The 16,730-nt window shown below is 52.3% G+C and overlaps 9 protein-coding genes; 5 read left to right on the plus strand and 4 right to left on the minus strand.

The window, feature by feature from the left end:
- Positions 1-873: 873 nt before the first annotated feature.
- RCC_03947 (uncharacterized protein) lies at positions 874-1,119 on the plus strand (the record flags this gene model as incomplete). The annotated part of the gene is made up of 1 exon (XM_023769229.1): positions 874-1,119. The coding sequence occupies one exon, from the start codon at positions 874-876 to the stop codon at positions 1,117-1,119; it is 246 nt and encodes an 81-aa protein (XP_023624997.1).
- Positions 1,120-1,300: 181 nt separating this feature from the next.
- On the minus strand, positions 1,301-3,463 carry RCC_03948 (uncharacterized protein; the record flags this gene model as incomplete). Its single annotated transcript, XM_023769230.1, has 1 exon — positions 1,301-3,463. One exon carries the CDS (start codon positions 3,461-3,463, stop codon positions 1,301-1,303), a length of 2,163 nt encoding a protein of 720 aa, XP_023624998.1.
- A 1,632-nt stretch (positions 3,464-5,095) lies between these two features.
- RCC_03949 (uncharacterized protein) lies at positions 5,096-5,455 on the plus strand (the record flags this gene model as incomplete). XM_023769231.1 has 3 exons in its annotated part: positions 5,096-5,169; positions 5,228-5,393; positions 5,447-5,455. The coding sequence occupies 3 exons, from the start codon at positions 5,096-5,098 to the stop codon at positions 5,453-5,455; spliced, it is 249 nt and encodes an 82-aa protein (XP_023624999.1).
- A 1,032-nt stretch (positions 5,456-6,487) lies between these two features.
- On the plus strand, positions 6,488-7,365 carry RCC_03950 (uncharacterized protein; the record flags this gene model as incomplete). XM_023769232.1 has 5 exons in its annotated part: positions 6,488-6,494; positions 6,560-6,965; positions 7,019-7,058; positions 7,114-7,267; positions 7,322-7,365. The coding sequence occupies 5 exons, from the start codon at positions 6,488-6,490 to the stop codon at positions 7,363-7,365; spliced, it is 651 nt and encodes a 216-aa protein (XP_023625000.1).
- Positions 7,366-7,573: 208 nt separating this feature from the next.
- RCC_03951 (related to fatty acid transporter protein) lies at positions 7,574-8,877 on the plus strand (the record flags this gene model as incomplete). XM_023769233.1 has 3 exons in its annotated part: positions 7,574-8,169; positions 8,232-8,365; positions 8,435-8,877. The coding sequence occupies 3 exons, from the start codon at positions 7,574-7,576 to the stop codon at positions 8,875-8,877; spliced, it is 1,173 nt and encodes a 390-aa protein (XP_023625001.1).
- Positions 8,878-9,153: 276 nt separating this feature from the next.
- Positions 9,154-9,869, minus strand: RCC_03952 (uncharacterized protein; the record flags this gene model as incomplete). XM_023769234.1 has 2 exons in its annotated part: positions 9,154-9,292; positions 9,364-9,869. The coding sequence occupies 2 exons, from the start codon at positions 9,867-9,869 to the stop codon at positions 9,154-9,156; spliced, it is 645 nt and encodes a 214-aa protein (XP_023625002.1).
- Positions 9,870-10,485: 616 nt separating this feature from the next.
- On the minus strand, positions 10,486-11,100 carry RCC_03953 (uncharacterized protein; the record flags this gene model as incomplete). Its single annotated transcript, XM_023769235.1, has 1 exon — positions 10,486-11,100. One exon carries the CDS (start codon positions 11,098-11,100, stop codon positions 10,486-10,488), a length of 615 nt encoding a protein of 204 aa, XP_023625003.1.
- Positions 11,101-12,718: 1,618 nt separating this feature from the next.
- Positions 12,719-13,696, plus strand: RCC_03954 (uncharacterized protein; the record flags this gene model as incomplete). Its single annotated transcript, XM_023769236.1, has 1 exon — positions 12,719-13,696. The coding sequence occupies one exon, from the start codon at positions 12,719-12,721 to the stop codon at positions 13,694-13,696; it is 978 nt and encodes a 325-aa protein (XP_023625004.1).
- Positions 13,697-13,959: 263 nt separating this feature from the next.
- Positions 13,960-15,069, minus strand: RCC_03955 (related to Y.lipolytica GPR1 protein and Fun34p; the record flags this gene model as incomplete). XM_023769237.1 has 5 exons in its annotated part: positions 13,960-14,142; positions 14,195-14,398; positions 14,450-14,643; positions 14,701-14,811; positions 14,889-15,069. 5 exons carry the CDS (start codon positions 15,067-15,069, stop codon positions 13,960-13,962), a joined length of 873 nt encoding a protein of 290 aa, XP_023625005.1.
- Between the last annotated feature and the right edge of the window lie 1,661 nt (positions 15,070-16,730).

Here is a 16,730-nt window from a genome sequence, read left to right on the forward strand (position 1 = left end):
GCGGTTAAATATTATGCAGCGCAACCAGGAAGGAGCGAGGGTTGTACCTTCCCCATCAACAGGAGAAAGGCATTCACTCATTCCAAGGCTTGTCCCGGTCACTGCCGGTAGTTCATACTCTCAATGGAGCACTGAGCCTGCCGCAGTGTTCGACGGTACTCTAGACTGTGTAAAAGAAGAGTAGTCGTCGAGATGTCCATCTCGAGGCGTTCATTTCTGTGGGCAATCGGGCGTCCCAGACTGCGAGCAACAACAACGCAATTAGGAAAGAGCGATGGCTGTGCCTACCTTGCGCTCGAGCAGACATTCACTTCGATTCTCGAGGCCTAATACGGTAACTACCTCACATGCCGGAACCTTATCTTGCCTTAGCCTACGAGCCTCGGGCCTTGTTCCTCCTTATAGGTGCATTGCTCCTATATGTACTTACTATATCCCTGATAGAGTTTGTCTGATAGAAATGATGCCGAGGTGCCTTCCTCGTTGTTCTGTGTCTACCGTGACTGCCATTTGCATTGATTAATCTCACTTACACAATTCCTCTCTTCTATCGTTAATGTATTTCTTGACATAATTATCCAACGAAAATGCATCGCACCTTCAATTAATCAATCCTATTGCTCGACATCCCAACTAAAGTATTAAGTCTGTCAACGTAACTTAACTCCGATCCACTGCCATTCAACAAGTCGCGTCGATTGAACTTCGGTCTATAAAGCCCCTGCAGGACCAGAACCGATCTCGATCTCTTTCGATCGACCTTTGAAGTTTCAAACTCGGATTCCCCTCCCAATCCGCAAATTGCATCTTCCACAAACGACCATCTTGCATACAAAACCCACATTCATGTAACGCTCGTGCCCGTTCATCAACATGTCCCTTGCAGCACTGGTTGCTCGAGCGGCATACACTAACGGGGGTGCCAAACTCGAGATCCCGCGAGTTCGTTCTGGCCACTCGCCTCGACTACGGGTCGTTTTAGCTGCTTTGCCGATGCCGCCGATGTGGGCAACGCCGGGCCATGACAAGCTAGGACAATCAAGCGAGAAGGAGAGCGCCCCAACAACGTTCATGAATCGGAAATTCAAGCCGCAGGAATTCACAAGACTTCTGACGTAGGGAGTAAGGTAGCATGCTGTCTCCTCGCGCAAACACCGACATCTTCATTTCACATCAACCGATCATGTCCCGGTTTCGCGTTACCAAGCTAACAATACATGCACGAATCCCAACATTTTCCATGCCCACCCGATCTGGGAACCAACGCCTCGCTGTGCACTATTCCCTTTCATTCGTATCATCACCACCGTGAGCTCAAGCCCGCGAATGCATCAGGACTGTGTCTCCCACTTCCCAACCCCTGAAAATCGACGCTGTCATTACTAGCGTGTCCCCGAATCTGCGCAGTGGGCGCAGGCCGACCAAAGGGATTCGCGCTTCCGGAGAACGATACCGGCATTGTTGCGCTCCGCTGTGGTACACTCTCAGGTTGCGGCTGCGAGTCCTCGGGAAGCGTCTGCAAAGGCATTTGCGGTGCGAGCTGAGGATAATTGTACAGAGCTAGGATGGATGATTTATCATGCCGCGTTGTCTGAGGCTGACCAAACTGCTGCTGCCCGTATGTTTGTTGTTGTTGTTGTTGTTGTTGTTGTTGTTGTTGTTGTTGGTATTGTTGCTGCTGCTGCTGCGGTGGATATTGCTGCATTTGCTGCGAAGGGTACTGCTGGAACTGTTGCTGCTGCTGCTGTGGCTGGTTTTGAGCTTGTTGCTGCATGTGCTGCTGATAGGGATTTTGCCCTGCCAAAGCTGGCTGCGAGCTTTGCTGTACCGGCTGTGCCTGGAATTGAGATAGCTGCGGTTGCGGCTGAGTTTGGAATTGCTGCTGCGAGGCATATTGCGGCTGAGTTTGCATCTGGGCCTGAGTCGATTGCATAGGTTGAGCCTGAGAGAAGAAGTCGGTTTGCTGACCATATACTGGCGCAGGTGACGCTGCCATCTGTTGATTGGACCCTGGCTGGCTTAATGTGGCCCAGGGGTTGCTTAATTGTCCTAGTGTAGGATTGGCCTGTGGTAGGGCAGGCTGCTGCGCCCATGGGTTGCTCGAAGTCAATTGCTGAGGTTGATATTGAACATTGGGCTGCGGCTGTGGCTGCGGCTGAACTTGAGGTTGAGGTTGAAATTGGGAGTTCATAAATGCGCCACCAGTCTGGGCAGTGGGAGCCGGTTGGTATTGCTCACCAAATTGAGGCTGCTGCTGCATCTGTTGCTGCCACGGGTTGGAGGATTGATGGACAGCGTTGTTTTGATAATATGCCTGCTGATTGCCAACCATCTGCTGTACGGCGGGCTGTGATACTTGCAGGCTCTCGAAGCTGCTTTCCAACGATTGCTGCGGCTGCGCCTGACTCATGAAAGGGTTCCATGAGTTCGAGGTGGGCGCAGTGGTGGAGACTGGAGGAACTGATTGTGCGCGCGGCAGGGGTGCTGGTACTGGCGGGTCATTGCGTACTTCCCACGGATTATTGTTTGATGCCGCCTTTCTCTCAAACGATATTCCATTGGCGCCACCAGAGCTTCCCATAGATACTGGAGTCAATGCTCGTGGTCCAGGGGTGACGGATCTCGTCAGTTGCTTTGTGCCTTCCCCCAGCCGGGCCAGCGCCTCCACGGTCCTCTCAACATTCCCATTCATACTCTTGAGCATCTCCGTGTTCTTCATGTTATCAGGAAAACCCATGTCCTGCAGGTAGACCAGCTTCGCGTTAAAGTTGTTGTCCACGGTGGTAATCCTCATGCCAAACAGCTGGCTCGACTTTTTCTGCAGATTTCGCGGCGGCGTGTGATCTCTTTCCCGGTCACTGCCTGTGTAGGCGGGCGACAAAGGTGGCGTGAAGCGGTCTTGCTTGTTCTTCTTCGGAATGGTGGAGCTCGTTGAACGCATGCTGAATCCAAACCGCTTGGTGGGTTTGGGCGGAAGATCGGGTTGCTCGTCGTTCCACGACGCGGCTCCGGTGCCTGTACTGCCCGTATTCTGCGCCATCTGCCTCGCGGCCGGCGCGGGGTTTCTTGAAGATGCTCCCAGCGTGCGTTGGTCGTATTTCTGGCGAATATACTTCTCCATGGCCGCCTCCACCTCATCAATGTCCACGGGAATGTCCGCACGCACTCCCTGCGGGTTGTATAACTTGTTGCTGACCACATTTCCCACCCGCTTCATGTTGTCGACCTGGTCGGTGCTCCAGCTGTCCATCGAGAGGGACTTGACTTTGGAGACATGCGTTCCCAGTTTGCGGTGCAGCGCGGCGCAACGCATGCACAGGAATATGCCCAGATTCCAGCTGGCCCAACCCGGGTTCTTCGCGCTGCAGTCGGCACAGCGGTCGTTACCCGGGACGCCGTTGATCAAGTCCTGCAGTGCCCGCTCGTTACGGGCCTGCTGGCGTTTGCTAATAGTGCCCGCCATGTTGAGAGGGGAAGGGACGGGATGACAGGCGGTAGGGACGGTGTTGTGTGAGGTGTGTTGTGCGGTTGGCCTCGTCCGCGTGTCGTGTGCTGCGTTGCTGCGTGGTGGGCGGGATTCGGGAATGTGGTGGAGTCCAGAAGTACAGCCCTCAGGTCCCCCTTTCGAGAGAGCTGATGCTGGTGCTGAGACGAAGTGCCTCCGTCGGCGGAGCGGCAACGATGCCCAACTATGGCATGCCCGTAGTTCTCGTTCACAAGGGATTCTCAAAGGATTCGCATGTCAACAAACACAACACTTGAAAGGGTAAGAATATGATTGCGGTAGAAATGCTCTTGTTAAACGCCATCATTCTCAACTCCATGGCTCTTTCTTGTCTCGACTCTGGCCCGAAGGCCAAAAAGCTTGTCCCGGAAACCTCGCATCACACATGGCGACTCGCGAGCACCAACCGACATCGGCACGAGCCGCCGCCAGGAGACGCTACTGCCCCGTGCGACACTGCACCGAACACAGATATCCATCCCATCTCAGACAATGCCCTCTGCTTCACACAATTCGTGAGCATGTGAGGTTAGGCTGAGTGCCACCAATGTGGTCTTTCTGTTTCGTTTCCGAGTCTGACAAGACGAATCTGGCATCTTCTCCTCGACGTCAGTATCACCTACAGTATGGATCTGTCTCAAATCCGCCGGATCTGTCGATGGGCTGGCTCTTTGGTGACACTTGAACCTGTCACCCTTGACGTCCGTTCATCATGGCCGTGCGCTCGTGCAATCCGTAGGAACTCCTGGTACCCTACCCACACCCGTCGCCCTCCCAACCCGCGCATGAAAGCACTGCACTTTCTTCAACACTGGCTATATAGCCCCTGTTTTGACTGCCTGACTGCTGGGAAGTCCTGGACGGCGCTGTAGCGATCCGATGCCAGGCGTTGGACGCGCTCAGCTGGGCGTAGAGTGATACGAGCAGGAAGATTTCGGGCGACCCATGCTGTCGGAGGTAGGTCGTTTGAAGTACACTACCAGGTCCACTGGACTGCGGGTGTATCTCCCGGGGCGAGATCATGCATAATCCTTTGGGCTGTGCTTGTTCAAGTTCATTGCGTGATGTGCCATCGCGAGACGTCGTCCGCGTCGCACTTGATCAGCCGCCTGCAGTCTGAAAGAATCTTGATGACAGAGAGTGTGGCTGGCTTTCATCACCAGGCTGGGAAGCTGACGAAAGGTGGCGGGCGGATGCCGCGGATCCCTGTAGGTGTGGTTAATGTCTCGATGCACAGCACGTACGGAGGACAACGTAGTAAGTTAGCTCTACACACAAAGATCAGGACTTGTACAATCAAAGTCTGAGCAGAGCCTCCCGCCTCCTCTATTTCTGTAACATCGTATCGCGCTGCTTGGCGGTAGGCTTGCGCGGCCGACAAGGGATGTGTTGATTTTGTTGACGGGAAGACTTCACATGCCGGCCGAACAACAACCGTGGCAGGGGTCTCAATCATTTATTTGTCTCTCTAACTTTCTACAACATTCCTCGTCCACCACCAAAGCAACAAACACTCCCAAACTTTTCATCCCACTCAACACTCGCAACACAACACCGTCGCTTCAGCAATCAACCCAACCAAAACTCAAGATGCAGTTCTTCGCCACCATCATGTCCATGGCCTTTGCCATCGCTGCCGTCTCCGCTCACGACGGTGAGACCCAGTAAGTCGCGTATCGCAGGTCAAATTTGAGACGGAATGGATGTCTAACCTCATTCCAGCTACACAAACACCACCGTCGCTCCCACCTACGGCACCCCAAATAGCACCATTTCCGCAACCGGCACTGGTGCACCATTCCCTTCATCCACCGGACCCATCGACAACGCGGCCGGCAAGCTCTCCACATCTGCCCTCGGATTGTTTGTCGTTGGCGGTATTGCTTTGGTGAGTCTCTCTGCACATGAAATCATCCTTTAGCAGAGCTAACAGCACATCAGGCCTTGTAAGGACGCGCAGAGACTCTTTGGCCTCACGGCTGTTCTACTTCACACATGGCGACGGCGTTTTTTAAGGAATACCATAACAGCGGGTTTTGAGGGTTTGCATGCATTCGGGCTACCAGTGGAGTCACAAAAGGCGWGCATTGCGTACCTGTGTAGAGAGGATAATGTGTAACATCACCACCATGGTCATGGTTTGTGTTTACTGTTGCGATAGATGATCGAGAAAAATACCCATCGACGTCCGATTCAAGTCTTCCTTGTTGACGTATCAGCATCGCGAGACGATTTCAAGGCTTCGTATCGAACGACCAAGAGCGTACGACCTGTGCTGTGATCGATGGTTCCTAGAATGATTTGATCCTCACTCTCCTCGTCGTCTACACCATCGTTCTTGCGGACGCAGGCGTTAATCAACCTATCTAAGGTATCCTAACAATCCGTCGCCCCACAGATCTGCTTCCAAATCAGGCGAAACTCGAGGGACACCACAGTACTCCACATCATCGATCCCACATCTCGTCTTAGGGTTAGGGTTGGGGTAGAGAGAAATGTCTGTTACTTGACATGAAGAGTGTGCGAGACGTTGGTGATACACCTACAGTATGCGGAGTGTGGTAGTGCTCCTGCTCACGAGTGTGGTCTTAAAGACACAAAATGCTAGCGAATATGTGTTTCCTCATATGAGGGCGTATAACTTCGAGTGGAGATTGCACTCAGTCCCTAATCGTGAGCAAACACCCCATGATACGACCAAAGTCTAATCCACCACCATTGCAATGCTACTCCGATCTGCAGCGACCAACAAATCTTGGTTCTTTGAAGATGTTACCGCTGCAGGATACAGGAACATTGTACCATGCAACATCTCCTCTCTTGGCAGAACCTGCCGGATTTACCGCTTGCCCCACGGGGTATGCATGAGCTCCGTTATAGCCGAGGACCTCGACAAGCACGAGGTATTCCTTCGAGTTCCCGTGCTTACTTTCATCATTGTTTGAAGACGAGCCTCTTATTAGCAGTAAGCTCCCAAGCAAAATGGCAGGTATGTATTGTCACACAAAAACATCAATCACAGTCAAAGTTCAATTTCTAATCGGACCAAACCAGCAACCATTGCAGCAGCAGCCGTTGCCGGCACAGCAGCAGCAGCAGCATATCTAGACGCCAAATATCACATCCGATCTGACCTCAGCAAAGGAAGTCTCGACAACGCAGCCATTGAAGCACAAAAATTCATCGCTCAAAAAGAAGCCGAGAATGAATTGACATTATACCACGATGTTGCAAACTGGGCCAAGCAAGATATTCCCAATCATTTGTTTCTGGAATATCAAGGACGATCCTGGACGTACAAACAATTCTACCAAGATCTGCAGAGAGTGGGCAATTGGTTGCGAAATGACTTGGGGGTGAGGAGGGACGAAATGGTCGCTTTGAGTGGACCGAATAGTGCTGAGTATATTCTGCTGTGGTTTGCAATCGATGGTATTGGGGCAAATCAGAGCTTTGTCAAGTTTGTCCTCTTGTCGTTGAAGATATGAGCTTAACTGATCCAGTATTTTTTAGTCACAATCTCACGGATAAAGCATTGACACACTCGATCAAGGTGAGGGAATTGGTTTGGCATGAGAGAGAGTTGAAGAAGTACTGACAATTCCTAGCTCTGTGAGCCTCGTGTTGTGGTGGCCGATAGAGAGACAGCAGAAAGACTAGAGCCATGCAAAGATGAGCTTTCCCAAGCAGGAATTAAAATCATCTACTATGATGAAGACCTCTTTGCCACTTTCCGTGACGATACGCCCATTCCAAAGTCTTGTAAGTCGTRTAGCTGGACGTACCTAGAGTAAACGGTTCTAACTACGTATACAGTGACCACTGGCAAGACGTCCGCGGATGTCAAAAGTTTGATGTAAGTACAGTGGAGGGAAGGAAACGAAACATCTCATCCATTGCAACGGGAGTCATCATCAATGATGAGGACGTCTACGCCTGCCCACGAAAAGACCTCTTGGGATACCGCTGACCTTTTCCTCCCTCAATTACAGATACACCTCAGGAACCACAGGCCTACCCAAAGGCGTAATAATGCTCACAGGCCGTGTAAAGAACACCGCCCGAAGCATGGCAAACTACCTCCAACTCACCCCAAACGACAAATYCTACACCTGTCTGCCCCTCTACCACGGAGCCGCCCAAGGTCTCTGCACCGGTCCTGTCGTGTACGCAGGCGCCTCAATGTCTCTAGGCCGCAAATTCTCCCACAAAACCTTCTGGCCCGAAGTCTCCGCCAGCGGCGCAAATCGTCTGCAGTACGTCGGGGAACTGTGTCGATATCTCGTCAATTCTCCCCCACATCCGATGGAGCGACAACATAAGCTGCAGGAAGCATGGGGCAATGGTATGCGAGCCGATGTGTGGGAGCGATTTCGTCAGAGATTCAACATTCCTATGATTCATGAGTTGTATGCTGCTACGGATGGTCTGGGAGCGACATTTGTGCGGAATCACGGGGATTTCAGTCGGAATTGTATTGGAGTGCGCGGCGCGTTGTGGAGATGGAAAATGGGGGATAAGGAGGTGCATGCGCGAATCGATCCGGATACGGAGGAGATTGTGAAGGATGGGAAGAGTGGTTGGGTGGTTCGTGCGGCGATTAATGAACCTGGAGAGGTTCTGCACAAGGTCGATCCTGCGCTCATGGAGCAGACGTTCRAAGGGTGGGTCTGCCTGCTATCATGGTTCGCAGGAGATGTTATGTTTGGCTGATGCTTGTTTCCAGATACTATAAGAACGACTCGGCGACGGAGAAGAGATGGCTGCGAGATGTGTTTGAAAACGGCGATCTGTGGTTTCGCAGTGGGGATGTACATCGCCAGGATGGTGATGGAAGGGTGTACTTTGTCGATCGTCTTGGTAAGGAATGGGCGGAGAGAGAGAGAGAGAGAGAGAGAGAGAGGAGTGTTACTGACCATACTTTCTCAGGTGACACGTTCCGATGGAAGAGCGAGAATGTCTCCACGAACGAAGTGGGAGATGTACTTGGTACCTTTGACCAGATTGCCGAAGCAAACGTCTACGGAGTGGCGGTCCCAAATTCTGACGGCCGATGTGGATGTGCGACAATCGTCTTGAAAGAAGGAATCCTGCCCGAATCGTTGGATGCGGCTGGTCTGGGCAAGTTTGTCCTGGAACGACTCCCCAGATACGCCGTGCCTTATTTCCTGCGAGTGGCGCCGCAATTATCCTACACGGGCACTTTCAAGGTGCAAAAGGGCCAGGCCAAGCGAGAAGGTGTCGATTTGGACTTGATTGAGAAGTCGGGAAGTAAAGATAAGGTGTACTGGCTACCGCCCGGCTCCACGACTTATCTTCCATATTCGAGGGATGACTGGGATTCGCTGAAGAGTGGCAAGGTGAAGCTTTAGATAGATGGGCGAGCAAGATCACGATTGAATGCAGTCATGTCCATTATAGCATATCCATGATCCATYATGTCCCACCCGTACGTATTAGTATTACCACTGACCCACTCATTCATCTTCCTCTGAACATAATCAATGCTTTTCAACAAGAGTAGCACGCAATCATCAGCTCGCCGTGTCGTTCTCTCTCCACCACCAACCTGCTTCCAAATGCTTGCTTCCTGCCGTCCTTCATCCCTCTACCCAATGCTCGTTTTCCTCAACATTGAACCCAAACTCTCAGCCAAGTTGCATTCCGTGGAAAGTATGATGAAGACTCCTGTCGTCCTCGGAGAGAGGCTTCTCAATCCGCCTCACATCACCAGCAAGCTTGACCCTCTTGAAAAACTCCCACGCTTCGATATGATTGGGTCTGTACCTAAAACGCAAAGGATGAAATGGGTCAGCCATGTCTTGGAAATCTTCAAACCTGCCTTTAGATTGACTCACCACTGCGGCCGCTTCTCGCTCGCCACCAGCGCCTGCAGCAACTTCACACCCTGATCGTCGCGAAACTTCCTGCCGTATTTGTCTTCAATACGACGCATCGGTGGCTGCGAGAGCAGCATGCGGCGCCACGTGGCGTCTTTGCGGAGGAGCGCGGCGTCGTCGTGATGATTGAGACCTTGCATGACGCGTTGCACAAAGGGATTGCCCAAGACGCCCACGGACATGTCGCTGGTCTCATCGGCGAGGAAGACCATGCGGCCGGGTGTCGGCTTGACCAAGATGACGGTTTTGCCGGCGAGCGGTTTCAGGAAGAGAGCACGCTGAAGTGGCTTGGATGCGGCGACGGTGTGTTGGAATCGCTTCGAYACGCGAGAGACGTGGATGAGGTCTGTGATGGGGAGATATAAGAGAATGCCTTCGGCGAGCTCGAGTATGCCAAACACGCGCGAGGCGGCGGTTGCACTTCCGCAGGCAGTCTGGTCCTTGGTGTCGAATGGCGTGGCCATCAAGTGAAGTTTCTTGCGGGGTGGTGCAAGGTGATGATGCCTTTTTAGAGATAGCAAGTGTCTGATACGAGCGTCGGGTGACGATGTTGATAGGTATCGTGGTGCTGGTGTGCGCGACAAGTTGTCAAGGATTGAAATGGCAGTGACGACCCGTGAGTATTCTTCTCTGATAAGAAKCTTTCTCAAGATGCTGCGCCTCATCTCATCTCTACCTCACTATCAGCATTTCTTGCAAATCGTCATCCCTCACCAGCACTGCATTCCACTGCACTGTATCATGGTATCATCGTCGTGGCCTTCAAAGATGGGACACGCATCAAAGTCGGCCGTAATTGGGTGCAGCTGTATACCATACAATGCAAAATCTACAAATGTCGCGCTCACCAATCCGAGCCGTCCCTCCCGATACCAAACGCCCAGACGCCATGCATTTATCCAACCAACTCCTGTACAGTAACGGGATCTCGAGGTATTCCAGGGTATCGTGCAGCGAAAGTGGGAGTGCGTGCGGCGCCAGTGAGGAGTTGAAAGCAACGCATGCACCGCAGTGACTTTCATGACCTTCCATGACGTTCCACGTCTTCTTATCCATGTCGTATCCATGCGTCCTTGCGCCTCAATCTTGGTCGGGAATGACGCCCACCTGTTGCGACTTTCCATCGCCAGTAAAGTATGCACCCTTGACCGCCACACTGATACCGACACCCAACCCGACGGCAGCACCGAGCACAAACAGTGCAATGGCGATTTTGATGAAGAGGCGTTGGCGTTTGGTGAAGCCGCTCCACGTGTTCAGGACGGGGGCACACGCCCGCTTGTTGCGTTTGCCCAGTTTGTTGGCCTGCTGTTGCTGCTTCAATGTCTGCTTCGAAGGCCACATGGTGCATTCTGTCTGGCTCTGCACGGCGAGATTCTTGGAGAAGGGGCCGAAGCCGTCGGTATGTGAGAGAGGCGTGTCCGGGCCATTTTCGAGATCTTTCTCCAGGTGTGTCCGCGATGTGGCGGCGCTCTTGGTCATGCGAACGACTTCGTTGGACGAGGGTGGGTGTGTGTAAAAGGGCGAGTGCGGTGGAATGGGCTTTTCGCCGAGATAGTCGACCATGTCGTCGTGGGAAGCGGCAGGCGTGAGMGCAGGCGAGTCGAGGAGAGTGCTTGGGGCGTGAATGCGTTCGCGGTCCGCTGTGTGAGGATTGGGCACAATGGTGGCGCCGAAGGTGGTGTTGGTGGACATGATGACGGTCGAGCAGCGGCACCTCCTGAGGCAGCCACACACACGTGCGAGGGACGACCTAGTCGAGTCGCGTGGAAGGTTGATGAGATGGAGGTTGGGTTGATTCAGAAGCACGGTTGAATCGAGTAAAGGACTGGCGATTGCCGGGCAGGCTGGACCGTTGTGACGGTAGGATTGAGACCAGCGTCTTGTTCAAAAAGTCGTACGACCCACCCAGGGGAAGTGTGAAAGTTTCGACGAGCTACCGACGGGAGGGTACAGATGGGTAGTGGGATGGATGGATGAATGGATGGGTTTTCGGCCGATTGTTGGATTGAACAGGCCAAGGTAGGTAGGCAGGTTGGGGAATGGTGATAAAGGAAAGACGATGAGAGTCGAGGCAGGTGTTGATCACGGTTGAGGCAGTCGAGCTTGGCTGCACTCTGGYGGAGCTGTGGATGTGGRCTTCCTACTCCGCGCGGAGCATGCCATGCCCATGTCTATCTGTCTCAGGAGGAGGCCCGATTCGGTAGATTGCACGCCTGTTCCTGTCAGGCTTCTGGATCCTGGAAAGTGCCGCCCCATAGCTCACGCCTGCGCCCTTTGGGACAAGTCCGCGGCCAATCACACGCTCCCAGTTGCACGCCGTCGCCACCTTTAACTGTAGTGCTTGATTGATGATGATGGGTGCGAGGGCGCTGCGATGTTCTAGTTCGAGCTTGAGAAGAATCAATCTTCTTGGCCAGCCCGCAAGGTCGGTGAACCAGCACACTTCTACGCGTCATGAAGAAGTTGGCAACTGGGTCTGACTTCACACATGATTGTCACATGTTGAAGGTAGATAGATACTGTAGCTGCTGCTGATTGAGGGTTTCCCCCCGTGAACAGGGCATGCATGATGAATCATTGTAAGGTTAGGTAAAATAGGGTAGTCAGCTCGAGTGTGCCCTGTGTCTCACGGGAGRGGCAACCGTCGACGTAAAAGGGCAGGGCAGGGCAAGATGAGGTCAAAGGCCACGAATCCCTGCAGGCTGTGCCAGGTCACCATCATGGCAAGTGCATTCGATGAAGGAACGGACGAACGAACGATCACGAAGACGGGAGGCGTTTAATGAGACCTGGGCTCCGAACCAGCTAACTTACGTTGGTCACTTACTCTACGGGAGCTTGACCCAGAATCAAGGTGAAACCCGAGGCCTCTCATCATGATCGGGGCGACTCTGCTTTGCGGGCGGTGGTGAAACCGTTCCCGACCTACGTCAGTGCAGGTCACCCAAACATGAGGCCGTTGGGTTGACAAGCACTCCACCGTTGTAACCTCCAGTACGACGACGAGGTCTTGGATTGCTTGTGCATAAGTGGTGATAAGACGATGGGACCGAGTCAGGTGATCGGCATGAACAATCTCGGCTCTTCCTCCCGTGCGGTCCGTTCCACGTAGCTTTGGAGCTTCCTCACTGACACAGATTCTGTCAGGTAGGAACTCCGAATCCGAGTAGAAGCGCAATACTTGGATGGGATGCTGATAGGACACGCACTGGAGTCCGCAGTACACACTTGGAGAGAGAGAGAGAGAGAGAGAGAGAGAGAGAGAAGCAAGCCGAAAAGGCCTTCAGGACATACCGGAAACTAGCTGCAAATGCCTCCATTCCGACCTGACCATCACGCACTCTCAGCGCTCGGTATGTCGTCGCTCTTTCAACACTCCAGCAAGCTTCTTTTCCACCTCCTATCCAAGGCGAGACACGTCCATACTTCGTCACATGCATGCACGCCGCGGCGGCTGTCTTCCAAGGACAGCGACGCCATCATCCGGATGTTCAAAGAACGCAAAACTGCCAAGGACATGGCTGGCCATTTAGAAAGCACCCCAAGCCGGGTCGAAGGCCACATTCGCAGACTCAGGCGGGCAGGCCTCCTGACAGACCGCAAATATTGCCMTACACAGGCGCCTCTCACCCCGACTGAAGTCGAGATTCTGCAGACTGCAAAAGATGACGGCAAATCCTTGCGAGATTGTGCCGCCCTGATTCCCAATAGGCCTCCATCCCCGCTTTTTACCCAGTTTCGACGATTGCGGCGAATGGGCACTGTAGTGCGGCCGGCCGCTACGGAGCGCCAAAAATGGTCGGTGGAAGAGACTCAAAAACTTGTTGATCTTCGTGGGCAAGGTTTGCAGTTTCATCAAATTGCCGAACTGATGATGCCCCGTTCCGTGGGCTCGCTTGCCCGTCGATTTGAACGAATCGCACCGACTGAATCAACAAGGAAAACTCAGCCGTGGACCGTTGCTGAGATCAACGAGCTTAGAAGCTGTATGAGGGCTGGCGAGAAGTTGAAGAGCATTTCCCTCCGGATGGGACGTACTCTCGAAAGTGTTCGAAGCAAGACCAATAGACTCATGCTGGAAAATGAACAATACTTGGGGCAGGCTGCACCTCGTATTCGGTGGTCTCTCAAAGACACTGCGCGATTATGTGAAATGAAATCCAGAAAGATGAAGTTGACCGAGATAGCCCAGCTTTTGGGTAGATCTCCCTCCTCTATCATCAGCAAGTGGCATGATGTTGAGAAACGCGATAAGGTACTCCCGCAAAACACAACCAGAATAAAGTGAACAGACAGAAGAGGCACCCACGATCGGGCGAATAGCCCGAGAAGGCAAGGATTATGAGCCTGGTCAGACCTTTTCACGCCGGCATTCTACTCGAGCAAATGTTCGAACTTGACTTTTCCTTACCAGTACATATGTATGTGCAAGTTCTCTGTACTACCCAGTTTCACGTGTGATGCCATCATTCATGTCGCCTCTTCGGCGTCTGTCGGGCAGTTATTATAATTTGGACTACCTGGCCACCTTCCATGCCAAACCAGCAGACTCTACTCCGCCTTCTCGACATCGCTCGACCTCTTCCTTCTCTTCGCTAGCTCTGTTGCGCTTGGGACGACGGAGCTCAAATCACCAACAGGCAGATYGAAGGGAAAGTCGACGGTGGTGAGCATCAGCGCTAGCAGGAGATACCAACCGATTGGGATCACCACGAATCCAAAGGAGCCACCAGCCTACAACTCGGTCAGCAGTGTCGTGGGGATCAACTCTCGGTGGTCCGCTTACAATCATGAGCTTGTGGCCAGCCTCTTGCATTCCGGGCTGCACCACCACCCAATAGCTCGAGGAAATCAAGATGAATGTGATGGAGAGGAGGAAGAAAGCCGCGACGAAGAGGACGTTGATCCGCAGCGCACAGACGGTGCAGTAGAATGAGAAGATGGCCATCATCAAGTTCCAGAATGCGAGGCCGCTGAGGAAGCCGGGTGCCTATCAATCCACTTAGCTGGGAGCATGCCAATGACGGCGAGGCAGACTGACCATTGTAGCCTCTGCAGCAGCGAGGTTCGGGTTCGCTGCTGTGGGATCCGCATATGCTCCGAATGCATTGAATGAAGGTGTGAGTGTCGCTCCGTATGCCAAAAAGTACGAGCCAAAGACACCGAAGAACACGGCTGGGAATGTATTTCCTAGGATGAACTCCATGATACACGCAAGAATCGCGAGGAGACCGCCTGGAAGGGCCATGAGTATCATACATACATCTCTTCATGTGGATGGATGGCACAAACCGCTAAACCAGCAGGTGCCAATAGTGGCGGCGCCGTTGCCCGTGAAGTCCCTGAAGCCGAGAATGGAGAAGATGATGGGACAGTAGGCAATGAGAAATCCCCCGAGGCCAACTTTGCGACCATTGTCAGTGAACCACACACACACACCATTGAACCAGCGTCTTTTTTTTGGGATTGGAACTACTTACTCGGCGTAGGGTTTCCCAGCACTTTTCGAAGACCTCCATCGACTTTTGTTTGAGGAGCGAGGTACATGCGCTCAAACATCTCGGGCGTCAGGACAATGCTGCCCTCGGTTTTGACCTGGGTGAGGGATGGCATGCCTTTGGTATCGTTGCCATTGGCAAAGTCCTTGTCGATGTGGCTCATGATTGATCGCTTTCGAAGGACAGTAGTATTTTCCAGCAAAGGATGTTCAACAGTAGGAGGAGGTAAGGGGAAAGATGGAGTCGAGGCACAGCATCTCATCAAAGATATACATTCTGAGCACCCGAGGGACGCGACCTGCTTGCTTGCATTTCTCCGCGCGCGAAGTCACAGATCGGCGAGCTGGAATGGGGTTGAGATCGTCGTTGGATGGGGAAATGTCTATTCATCAAGTGGACTTTCCCGATTCTTCAAAAATACGGGTTGATGGTAAAGAGAGAGGAAATCGGATTCATTCTGGTTTTTGGGGGACAATTCTTGCTACACGACAACATTGCAATTCGTTGCAGGTGTCTGCGATTATCTTTTGCAGAACAAAGCTGTTTCTTCACCAGCACGAGGAGCTTTCGAGTGGGTAGGTAAGTTAGCAAAACGTGTGGTGTGGTGGATGGAAGCTCCTTTTTGCCGCGTTTGCCATGGCTGGCGACTGATGAGACTTTGTCTTCCCCACATTTCCCCGGATTTTTTTTGGAAGGAAGGAAGTGTTAAGGAAGGAACGGAACTTTTCAACACTTTGTAACTTTGGAAAGTTGATTTGATACCTTCACTGTGTCTGTTCCAAACATTCATTTAATTATGGAAGTGCAGTGAGCTGCCAGCAAGACATTGTTCGGGTGAAAATCCCGAGAACTTTTGGGAAATCGGAATTTCAGCACTTTGAGGATTGATCGGCATGAGATTCTACTCAAGATGGAAGGAGCCGTTCGGCTCAACCTTCAAAAGCCTTGAGGAGGAGTAAGGTGACGCCAAGCTCAACGACCGACTAGCCATCATGCAGAAATCCTCTGAGCCGGTGGCTGAATGACACTCAGCGTTTGTTGACTGGACGCATCAAAGTCTGATCAAATTTCGATACAGCCACAATCAAGGCCTTGTCAAATTCTCTATCAAGCTGCCCCTCGCCAATTAACCTCGTCTCAAAGTCCAGGAAAGGGGTCTTTCAACGGACCAGCCACTGGCTCATAGAATGATAGCCAATACAGCTGAGGAGGGGAAATTCGAACAATGGTACCTCACAATACCACTTCCCACGGAACGTCCCTTCTCCATCATATAGTACCACTTGTCCCGTAGCATAGGTAACATGGAAGCCCTACTGATCCTTCTCGCTTCACGGGCACCTCATGTGGACCCTGAGGAGACAGACCCTCCATCGATGTGGGGAGTGGTTTTTATGCCGGGCAACATGCGGAGAGGAAGAGCCCTGACAGTAGGTATGCTTGCCGAAACGACCTGCATATACATACATATGGATATGTATTTCGCTTGGGAGAAAGTGGGTCGATGAGTAAGCCTTTAGGGATTTTCCTTTTTGGAATGGGGAACGAACGAACAGTTGGGAAATTTTCTACAAATGAATGGCTTCGTTCATGGGCGCGTGCGAGGGTTTTCGATTGGCATGATATATCCTTCTTCTTGTTGTTCGTTGACGGACGAGAAAAATCGAGTACGAGAAAAAAAATCAAAATGAGTTCAAAAATCTGTACCTGATATGGATGTACTGTACTCAGTGTACTGTATGCAATTGCCAAGACTTGGTTAAGAACGATGCAGCTAAATCCCGACCTAGTGTTTTAGGACACTGTACAACCACACGCACTGAC

The sequence above is a fragment of the Ramularia collo-cygni genome, assembly GCF_900074925.1.
Source record: "Ramularia collo-cygni strain URUG2 genome assembly, contig: RCC_scaffold05, whole genome shotgun sequence".
Taxonomy (NCBI): Eukaryota; Fungi; Ascomycota; class Dothideomycetes; order Mycosphaerellales; family Mycosphaerellaceae; genus Ramularia; species Ramularia collo-cygni.